At 41.2% G+C, this 11288-nt stretch overlaps 1 protein-coding gene across 1 annotated transcript; it reads left to right on the top strand.

Annotated features, from left to right (window-relative positions):
• Positions 1 to 1718: 1718 nt before the first annotated feature.
• Positions 1719 to 10218, top strand: RFK (riboflavin kinase). Its single transcript, XM_077790204.1, has 4 exons — positions 1719 to 1916; positions 3592 to 3743; positions 5099 to 5201; positions 5735 to 10218. Exons 1-4 carry the CDS (start codon positions 1835 to 1837, stop codon positions 5869 to 5871), a joined length of 474 nt encoding a protein of 157 aa, XP_077646330.1. The 5' UTR covers positions 1719 to 1834; the 3' UTR covers positions 5872 to 10218.
• Positions 10219 to 11288: the final 1070 nt, after the last annotated feature.

The raw sequence follows: 11288 nt of genomic DNA, 5'->3' as shown, positions 1-11288 counted from the left end.
TCTACAAAGAAATAATATTATTCCATTTCTCCAAAAAAAAAAAAAAAAAAATCACCATTTAAAAAAGTTGGAATACAATTAAATACAAGCAGAAGCCATAGATGTTTACACTGCTTTTCCTCATTAAGAATAATAGCAAACCAAATTAGAGGTAAGTCCTGAAATATTTTTATGGCTCATATCAAACTTTTGAAATTAGAAACTGTTCTAGAAGGGAGGAAAAAAAAAAAGAAAGTGCCAGTTCACTTCAGGGATTTTCTGGATGGTGTTTCTGGATAACAGTTATGTGTTTAAACACTTATGCTTATGTGCAGCACAGCAGTGCTGAATGAGACCCCAGAACTCAAATGGCCTATAGTATCACTGATACAAAGGGACTGTCTGCTGGTGGGCTGGCTGTTCTGTAATTTACCAAGATTATGTACATCTTTCACAGAATGCTATTTTGAACTCGTGCCATCTTATTTAAGCTGAATCAGGCAAGCTAATAGAAAAGAGTGCTAATCATCTAAATACATTAATAAGCTTTATCAACATGAAGATCAACTGGAGACAGGAAGTGAAGGAAGATAAATGCTCCTGTCACCCTTCATTTTCCTTTGAGTGAACACAGAATGAGCACTGCTGTCTTGGTGCTTTTCTCAAAGGAGACCCCTGCACTTCCAGTGGTAAAGGCAGAAGGGGAGACGTGAGCACGTTGGTGAAAGCAGAGGTTGAGTAAAATGGTTTGGGTTTTTGTTTGGTTTTAGTTTAGTTTGCTGTTGAGGTTTTAGTTTAGTTTGCTGTTGAGGTTTAGTTGTTTGGATTATTGTTTTTGTTTCAAGCAAGGAACTGCAGTTCGCTGGAGCATGTCAAAACAGAGCTGTTCTCGTGGCTTTCCTGAATGTCTGCTGTGCACTGAAGCATTTGGCCTTTTCTGACCGAAAAGGCAAATCTAAGGCTACCAAGGGAGCAACAATTCCTATCTCCATGCGTGGCCGCGGGGTCGAGGCGCAGCCTTTCAGGTAAGAGCGCCAGGATGCGGCAGCTGGAGCACAGCAGTCGCAGCTATCACTGCAGCTTTCACTGCAGCTTCCATCAAAGAAGCTGCAGGACGGGCCAGACTCAGCTGCCCTCGGAGAGCCGAGTGCGACGAGAGCCGCGAGCAGGAGCAAAGGGCACGGCGGTGGCGAGTGACAGCAGCCGGCACCGCCCGCCGCCGGCACCGCCCGCCCCGCCGCGGCCGGGATGGCCGCGCAGCCCGCCCCGCCTTGGCCCGGATCTCCGCCCAGCCCCGCCCCGCCTTGTCCCGGATCTCCGCCCAGCCCGCCCGCCCTGGCCCGGATCTCCGCCCAGCCCGGCCCGCCTTGTCCCGGATCGCCGCCCAGCCCGCCCCGCCTTGTCCCGGATCTCCGCCCAGCCCGCCCGCCCTGGCCCGGATCTCCGCCCAGCCCCGCCCCGCCTTGGCCCGGATCTCCGCCCAGCCCGGCCCGCCTTGGCCCGGATCCCCGCCCAGCCCGCCCCGCCTTGGCCCGGATCCCCGCCCAGCCCCGCCCCGCCTTGTCCCGGATCGCCGCCCAGCCCGCCCCGCCCTGGCCCGGATCGCCGCCCAGCCCGGCCCGCCTTGGCCCGGATCGCCGCCCAGCCCGGCCCGCCCTGGCCCGGATCGCCGCCCAGCCCGGCCGCCCTGGCCGTCCCCCGGCGGGGGAGGGCGCACTGGGCATGCGGCGCGGGCACGTCCGCTGCGGAGGCGGGCCGGAGGCTGAGCGGGCCCTCCGCTGTCGGCGGTAGCGCCCCGAGCGGGAGGCGCTGAGCGGCGCGGCGGCCCGGGGCGCCGGCGGCTGAGCGCAGGGCCATGAGGCACCTGCCGTACTTCTGCCGCGGGGAGGTGGTGAAGGGCTACGGCCGGGGCTCCAAGGAGCTGGGCATCCCCACCGGTGAGCGGGCGCGGAGGGCACACGGAAGGACACGGGCGGGGCCGGGCCCCACGGCCGCGCCGGCTCCCGGGAGCGCTGCCGCCGGCTCCTGCCGGCCGGGTCCCGCAGCCGGGCGGGCGGCCCCGCTCCTGCCGGCCGGGTCCCGCAGCCGGCCGGGCCCGCTGCTGCCGGCCGAGTCCCGCAGCCGGGCGGGCCCGCTGCTGCCGGCCGAGTCCCGCAGCCGGGCGGGCCCGCTGCTGCCGGCCCCGCTGCTGCCGGCCCCGCTGCTGCCGGCCCCGCTGCTGCCGGCCCCGCTGCTGCCGGCCCCGCTGCTGCCGGCCCCGCTGCTGCCGGCCCCGCTGCTGCCGGCCCCGCTGCTGCGGGCCCCGCTCCTGCCGGCCCCGCTCCTGCCGGCCCCGCTGCTGCCGGCCGGGACTGAGCTCGCCTGACCTCGGCGGCCGCCCCGCTGCTCCGCACGGCTGCTTTTGTCATGCCTTGCGGCTTCCGAGAGCGGCCCTGCCTTGTTTCCTACTAGCGTTTTCCTGTTTGTTCCTGTTCTCATCTAGTGATCATCACGATGTAGATAAGTGTCACATTCTCCATGCAGTGGTGTGGCAGCCTGGGAAAATAACCTTGCGCATAAGGCTCCGGTAGGAATAGGAAAGGGAGTAGGCATTTGGAATCGCTGCAAGGAGGAAAGTTTAATGGGAGAAAAGCAGAGTTTGAATCAGAGCAGGTGGGCTTGGCCTACTGAGAATGTATTTTTCTATTGCCCATCTCTGTTTCAGTTGTCTAAATTCAGGCAGATGAAGACTGCAAGAGAATTTGGCTGTTCTTAAGCAGACACTGAAGTTAGTAGTCATATTGTGCTACATCTAGAAGACATGAAACTTTATAAGACTACTCTTGTAGTGCAGGATTTCTGACATCTGTTTCTGAGAACTTTTAATGCTTTTCTCTTGGTTGTTTATAAATGATGTGTTGGTATTAGGGAACAGGGAAAGGAAGCTGCAACTATCTGTGAGCTTTGATAAAAATTTGGTAACCAGCTATTCTTTCAAAGCATTTTTGTATCTTGTATGCAGAGATCTATTTAGCTTATAGAGGTAGGATAGTAATTTTGAGAGAAGATTCAATTCAGTCAAAAGGAAATTTTATTTTACTGTAAATACGTAGTTTTCAAAGGAAATCGCAAATCCACAGAAGCATCTGAAAGGGAACTTGTGCAAAACTTGACAGATTATTACATTTGCTTCTACACAGTTTATTTTATCAATAAATATTTTACTAATAAATAGTTCTGAGGTGCCACTTTATAGTGCAGAAGAAAGTTGACTTTTCCCCCTCTCATTTTTCCTCATTGTAAATCTGTGGTAATTGTCCTAAGAATGAGATGTGTTCTGGCTGTCTGTGTGACATATTTATTAATTATTAGTGCAGAAGAGAAAGAAAACTGTACAATATAGTGTGTGTGTATGTGTATGTATGAGATGTAATAACTCTGGTATTGCCACAATAACTGAATTTTATGAAGCTGTTTTATACTTTGCTGGTGGTATGCTTCATTATTCTTATCATCACCAGTGTTATATTTGTGAATAATATGTAGGCATATTGTTTGGCTTTTAAGTATTTGAAGATCATGTTGTATATTTGACTTACACAAAGTCACTCACACTTTATAAAATTTTTACAGCTAACTTTTCTGAGCAAGTAGTTGAAAGCTTTCCATCTGATATCCCTACTGGTATATACTATGGATGGGCCTGTGTTGGAAATGGAGATGTGCATAAAATGGTTTTGAGCATAGGATGGAATCCCTTCTATAAGAATATTAAGAAATCAGTGGTAAGAATCTTGCTTTTTGTGGGATTATTATTCTAATAAAAGATGAATTCTAATGAGATACTCGGAATTTGATGAATGGTATCTAGAAGTTTGTGCACCATTAGAAATGCATTTGTTATCTATATAATATTTCTAATCTGAAAATAATATACTCTCTGTAACCAGATAATATGCAGAGGAAGTTGAATAAAGTTTTTCTTTCTTCTATTCCACCACTTTTTAACTACTTCCAAAATTAAAATATAATATTACTTGAAATGATGGTTGCTTGACTTGCTGATAGCAGATTAAGCACAAACTTGGTAAATGCATTGAATTTACTAGTTATGAGACCCTAGCAGAAGCTGGAACGTATTAATAATCTATTGTTCTCTGCAGTGTATCTGAATTTCAGATAGGAGATGCTGGTGCAGCTTAATTTGTAATGAATTTTTAATTATTTGTTCTCTTAAATAAGGAAATGGATACATAGGATGCTGTGTCTTAATTTACTAAATAAATATTTGAAGGCATATAAGGATGTAAGGATGGAGAAATCAAAATCCTGAGCTGTCATAGCTGTGGGGTTTTTTTCTGTCAGGTGCTGGTACTTTTCCTGAGTCTTGCAAAGCTCTCTTTTATTTGTATATGAATCTCTACTTCTAAGTGGTTGTCTTAGGAAAATCTATACTTGAAATTTTTTTTGCATATAACTTTTCTAAGCAATCAGTTGAAAGCTTCCCAAGTGTTAGCTCTGTTGATATGGGTTGGCCTATTTTGGAGATCAAGATGTGCATTAAAAAGTTTTGAGTGTCAGGTCCGTGTCTTAGTCTGGACTTGCTCTTCAATTTTATCATTCAGTTCCCTTAGGAGACGGTTGTAAAAGCTCTCCCTGAGGCAACTATTTCTGTCAACATCTTCAGAGTTATTTTAATGCATTCACATGTTGATGAAACATTAACACTTCCTGGCATGGAAATCTTAACTCTGAGAAGTTTTGAAGCACTTCTTCTGATGTCTGGGGGTGTGGGTTTTGTTTTTTTTTAAATTGGTTTGTTGGGTCTTTTTGTTTGGTTTGAGCACTTTTTGTTGTTTTGGTTTTGGTTTTTTTTTTTTTTTTTCCCCATTCCTTTTCTCTTTGTTTTTACTCTTTAAGGAAGTACTTTTTTAAAATTCCATGCAGAATGCAATTCTACTTCCTATTGCAAACTAAAGCCCTGGCCTTTTAATTTTGGATTATACATGCTATACTAAATGTCCCTTTTATTTTTTATCTCTTGAGAATTTGAATGCTGGATATTAGGCCTACATGCTTACAGAGCAGGAAAGAAACTCGTAAGTTCAGAGTAATTGTCCACTTATTTCTCTTCCTTTAGGAAACACACATAATCCACAGCTTCAAAGAAGACTTTTATGGAGAAATTCTTAGTATAGTCATAACTGGATACATTCGACCGGAAAAAAACTTTGATTCCTTAGGTCAGTATTGGAAGTCTCCCTCAGACTAGTTTATATTTTGCCTTACTCATGGAAGTTTTGTGTCTTCACTGTACCTCCATGCATCCTGAGATATTTTATTGGTTAACCTTTAAAATGTCAGTAAAATGTTTTTGTAATTTAAAACCAAAAAACATACCCCCACATCTTCTTATGTATCACACTAAAGACCTGCATTTTTCTTTCGCTTGTCTGAGGAGTAATGTTAAAATATTGGGCTTGTCATAAAAGTCAAGTGTACTGATTTCTTCTTAAAATGCAGTTTTGTTAGTTTTGAAACAGAACTGCTAATGTGTCTTTTGGCAAACAAAGATAATAGTGCTGATAACAGATGAAAATGCAACTCTAGCATGTTAAAAAAAAAAGTTTAAAGAAGAGAATTCTGCCTTTCAAACCTCATAGTTATATTCTACTTCTGTGATTGTTGTTTGACATTTTGTGGTACCTTATTTTCACTTATTATTTGCTCAGAATACAAACCAACTTTTAAATATCCCTATTCTTACCTTTTTCAGATGCACTCATTTCAGCAATTCAGGAGGACATTGAAGAAGCAAAAAGACAGCTAGATCTACCAGAACATCTTAAACTCAAAGAAGATAACTTTTTTCATCTGCCAGAAGGCAAAATAGTAAACATCGCTGAGAAATAGTAAATCGCTGAGAAAAACCATACAGCCTCTTTTTTTTTTTTAATTCCTTTCTTTTTTTTCTTTTTTCTTATTTTCTCCTATGTCATGGCGCTTTTGTATTTGCACTGCTGTCATAGATACTTTTGTGTCATGTCTGTTAGGTGACCGAGATCAGAACAACCGTACAAGATGACTTCTGTTTTGCTTAAGTCATCATTAGCCCAGTCATGCAAAAGAACAAGAAGGTTGTACTAAGTGATTATAGACAAGCAATGTACAATGTATCCTAATGTTACCAGGTCTTTGGAGATCTGAGCACATTCAGAACATGACCAATCTTAATTGTAACCATGAGGTGTGGTTAGCTCATTTAATGAAGAGCGTCTGTTCTTAACATAATGTTCTTGTCCCATTTTCTATGTAATTCTTAGATCTGAGTTTTAGCTTAGAAAATGTTGGTGTCTGTTGACTCAGAAAATTCCTGTGGCTAGATATGATTAGATAACAATAGCAAGATTAATTCCTTGTAGTTCTTGTTTTTTTATATGCTGCACGGCTGTTATGGTTGAAGCTGTTACTTTAATTGAAATTATTTATTTTAAGTTTATTTGAAATGGAAGTAATTGCTATTGCTCATTGTATTGCTAGAATCTGAACTATATTTCTTCACACTTGACAGAACATATGATAACTCATGACTTGTGTCATTTAATTCTGAAGAAGTGTTTCACTTAATTTCAAAAAATGAGTAGAAATGTGAAAGCTGATAAACTTTAAGGTTCAGGCGTAAAAGATGAATAAACAATATAACAAGACTTCTGGTCATTGCACCTTAAAGGAAAAGAGGTAGTGAAACACAAATTTGCATTTTATGTGCTGCTGGTAGTTTTCATAGGGAAATCTTGAGGTTATTCACTGCACTGGCAATAAAATGACTGGCTTCAAGGTTTGCATTATTGTAAGGCACAGAAAAATTTCATCAACACTCTGCTCTAGGTGCAGGTAAGAGCCAAGGTTTTGGGAGACCAAGTAGATAAATACACAAATGAAAACCTTTGGGGATTTATTACATAATGTATCAACACTAGAAGGAATATTGGTTATTTTTTATAAGTAGTTGCAGACAGTCTTATTGTGAAATGTGGGGATACAAGTGAGGGTTGGACTAGATGATCTCTGAATGTCCCTTATAACCCTAACTATTCTATGATAGCTAAGTGGAAGGAGGTGTGACAGTTGATGTAATTTGAAAAATACTTTGAAATAAGTATATGATGTGTGAATCAATACCTAGTCTTCTTTTCCTCTGATAAATTTTTCTATCCCTGGGTGAATGGAAGCAGGTTAGCTACAGTGACTGTCAAAATTATAACTTTTTGACATCGCTCTCTGATATGTCTTGGACATATTCTGAAATTCAAAATACTTCTTTAAATATGTCTCAGCTGTGATTCTCTGTCTGAACTATGATGTTCAATATGGAACGCACAATTTCTGTAGTGAAATTTGATTAATTTACTCCTTGTCCTATTCTTATCCTACCTTTTACTCTAGAATTTGAGTTTTTCCAAAACAGCTGTTTCAATCTTTGTGGTGAGTGCTGTCGTTAGTTTCACTTCATATTGCTTTAAATTCTAGCCAGTAACATGGGCTGTTATTAGGGAAGATGGCTCATGTTTGCTCTTTAGGACTTCAGGAGAAAAGTTGATTTTGCTTAAATGAATTCTTCGCCAGTGGTGTTGATAGCAGAGGCAGATACAATACATTTTGGAGAGATGGACATGGGACAATCTACTTTCTTTTAAAGGAGAAAAGAAATAATTTACTGGGCTTTTTACTATATAATGTGTTAGAAACTGTATTTTTAAAAAGTCTGTAAAATCTCTTGGAAGATTGGTGATTGAAATTTTAAAAAGCAGAGATAAAGGGATAAATTTTTTTTGCTAAGAGTTTATGCATTCTTCAGATTGTAGTAACATTAAAATCATATATTTTACTACTCTTTCTAGAAAATAAGCAGAAGCCACACTAGTCAATAGAGTATGTTGTCAACATTAGATTGTTGTTCATCATGGTACTGTAGCTAAACACCTGTAGCTGCCTTTAAAATTGATTTTTGCCAGTAATGTCTTGGGTCTGTTGTGTAAACTATGGTGCCTTAGGCTGGTTCTGAATAATACTTTTCTGTATCTGCTAATAAATGCCACTATCAAAAATTCAACTCACCATTTGATTGTAGAACTACTGTGCTATGGATAAAGAACAGTAGCAAAGGGAAAACTTGAAAGACTTAACTTGCTCTCATATCCTAGCTGAAGTATGATATATGAATACACTGAACTAAGAAACTGCTCTTTAGGTGTTTGTCTTCAAAGAGAGTGTGTTAGTACATCCATTTGGCTGAGTGTACCTGACCATGTTATTTAAGAGAAAATGTTATGCATTGCTCTTTAAGCTCAATATGTAATTCCTAACACAATATAAACTTTATTTTTGTATTATGTACAAGTAGCTGTATTTTGGTTGATGCTGTTGCACTGTACCATTACTAAAGGAACTGTAATTGACAAATTTATTCTTCTTGTCTTGGATTTCCTTTCATTTGCCACTCCTAGCAAAGGAGTTGTTTCAGTTGTTTCAGTTTTAGGCAAAACTTTATGGGGATGAGTGCCTTATTTTGAATTTCTAAATCTTTACATGATTTTATATTCCTCTTTGTTCTGAAGGTGCAATGATTAAATCCACAGAACAATGTCAAAGTTACAGGGTGATCATGAAGTCTTTAGGAGTATCTAACACACAAAAAAAAAATCCACTCAAGAATTACAGCTTAAAAATTAGTCCTTCTCAAAATCAATTCATTTGTAAAGATAACTCTTAAGTGATTAACAGCTCCATAGCTATTTATTATCAAAAATATGAAGGAACTATTTTAAGGCTCAGTCTATTCTCTTAGCCATCTAACCATACTGACAGCAAAAAACAGCACTTCTATGCACTTTCGTGTGAAGACTTTGTTCTTTATAGCAATGTTCTTTATATGAAGAGCATCCTCTTCTGTAGTATAATGTATCCAGTAATGCTAAAAAAGTTGCTTTGTTGTATCCCTTTAAGGTAGATCACCCACTGAGTTCTATTTATTCCCTTTGGCATAGTTTGAAAGTGCTGAACCACTTTAAAAGATATGTGGAAAATTTCTGTTGGAAATACTGTCTGCTTTTTTCAGTTCTCTGTAGCCCAAGAAGATCATAAAGAAGACAGAAGTTCTTTTTACCTGTGTACTTTTGGACTATGTTTCACAATAAATTCAAACTCTCTCTTTGTGATGGAACACTATTTAAACCACTGGAATTAGATTAATTAGCTGTTGAGGTATAGAATATTTCTGATAAATTTTAAACAAATGAATACTGTGGAGGTAATTGGTGGAAGAAGTAATGTCATAAGGTTGGAGTACCATTTTTAATGTTTCGGAGATACTCTCGCACCCTTCCAGTACTGGAGTTGTACTCTTAGAGCTGTGATGGTATAAGGCTAAAAAACAGGGGCTTGGTAGGGCAGCTATACAGTTTTTTATTAGTTAAGAGTAGTCAGAAGCAGAGAAGCTAACAGGGACACAAATACAACTCACTTCTACCCTTAGGCTAGAAACACAAAACACTCAGAAACATTTTTAACTGTAGTATCTAGAAAAAACTGAAGACTGGTTTTCCCAGTTGTATCCATTTGGGTTAATCACATTTTTTTCACTCCACTAATCTATATGCAAGATGCTGTAGCTGTTTCAAAGCCAATGAGATACAGATTGCTCTCCATTGAAATAGGTACTTTCTAGTCAACTGTTTTATGGAAAGCATGGATGTTTTTAAAAATGCAGGACGAAAAGTGACATTGCAAATCAGCTTTAAGTAAGCCCAGCCTGTTCTGGTGATGGTGCAGAGGCATTATGTTATGTACCTTCAGCTCAGCATCAAACTTCAGTTTTTTTCTGCCTTTTCATTTTTAAATGTCAGTGCAGTCAGTCATAAAGCCCTTAAACGCCAGTACTGCTTTTCAGGCAAGGTCATAGCTTGGGATTTTTGCTACAGTCAAAGCAACCTGGGCTGTCTGCCAGTTTGAAGTCACCTCAGCAGGGTGGGCAGGAGCCTTCTTCACTGTACAGTGGCATGTTAGCTGTAAACAAGAAATATCAAAAGACAGCCTATCCTTACAGGAAATTCTCCATTGTTCACATTGTGTTCAATAGTTAAAAGTTTCGTCTACAAATCACAGGAGAAAATGCTTCCAAATGTCTCTTGGACTTTGTATTCATCTGTAAAACAGCCTGAGTTACGCATTTCACCCAATAAACTTTATCTGTATGCACAAGGTACACACCCAAATGCTCTCTTTCCTAGAAAAAAAGTTAAGAAAATATCACAACACAACAAAGGTCATCTTATTTCCCTTCAAATACAGTGATCACTTTTCTTTAGTCTTCACAAAGAATCACATGATATCTCTAGCAGGAGAAAGTCAGCATTAAAAAAAATTAAATGCTGAGCCTCATCTTGAAACTCTTTACCAGATTTTGTTGGTGTTTTGAAATTTGTGAAACAGCTCTTCATGAACTGCAAGGACTGTGATGGACTTTTGCCTTTTTTTTTTTTTTTTTTTTTTTTTTTTTTTTTTTTTTCCCTATTATCACCATTCTGTCATTTCCCTGAAGAGGGGTTCCAGTGAATTTGTAGAGTCCTGGCAGGGTTCTTCAAATAATGCATATTACAGGAGAAAGATGCAGACTGTCAGGGCAAGCGTGGGACATGAAACCCAGGCTGAAGTGCTGACCAGAAAAAGGTCAGGTTGTGCTGCATAATTCTGAAAGGAAGAGTGAGCAATGGCAAAGGAGTTCAGGAAGGATATAACTCTCTTGGTCTATAAGCTATTCTAAACATTTACTACTTCTTTTTATGAGCTCCATTGATTTTTGAACTTTGTTTAAGGAAATAAATTGACGCAGCCATTTAGTGTGAAAAACTGTTCCTAGAGTTAACCAATTAGGTCCATTCACAGGGCCATTCTCACCCCTAAGCTGTCTGCCCAGGTTTCTTATTTGCTCTTGTCAGCTACAGTTTCTCCTGGCAGCCACAGCTAATTGTGGTGCAGAGGGGAGCTTTAAGGGCAAGCAAACCAGGTGTCTGCCTTTCATGGTGATGTCAGGGGCAAAAGAAGAGTGGATTAGGACACTCAAAACTCGAAGTCAGTTTCAGTGAGGAACAAGAGCATCCAGGAGCTGGACTGCAGCTCTCTGGAGTCACCCAGCAGTGGAGTCACATCAATGCAGAAGTAGTGGAGCAAGATGAGCTAGAAGATGCTAGCTTAAGCAGAAGGGTGTAGTGGGCAGGAAGGAAAATCAGTAATTCAAGTCCCTGAGATTGAAAACAGTCATCTGAGTCACT

This window comes from Lonchura striata, chromosome Z, assembly GCF_046129695.1.
Source record: "Lonchura striata isolate bLonStr1 chromosome Z, bLonStr1.mat, whole genome shotgun sequence".
Taxonomy (NCBI): domain Eukaryota; kingdom Metazoa; phylum Chordata; class Aves; order Passeriformes; family Estrildidae; genus Lonchura; species Lonchura striata.
The sequence above is the reverse complement of the archived record's forward strand: the minus strand, read 5'-3'. Positions and strand labels throughout refer to the sequence as shown.

Excerpts from the sequence above, each read along its gene's own strand:
- RFK (XM_077790204.1), top strand. The coding sequence starts at position 1,835 with ATGAGGCACCTGCCGTACTTCTGCCGCGGGGAGGTGGTGAAGGGCTAC. Across the intron at positions 3,744-5,098 it reads AGAATATTAAGAAATCAGTG|GAAACACACATAATCCACAG; the intron begins GTAAGAATCTTG and ends CTCTTCCTTTAG. Across the intron at positions 5,202-5,734 it reads AAAAAACTTTGATTCCTTAG|ATGCACTCATTTCAGCAATT; the intron begins GTCAGTATTGGA and ends TACCTTTTTCAG.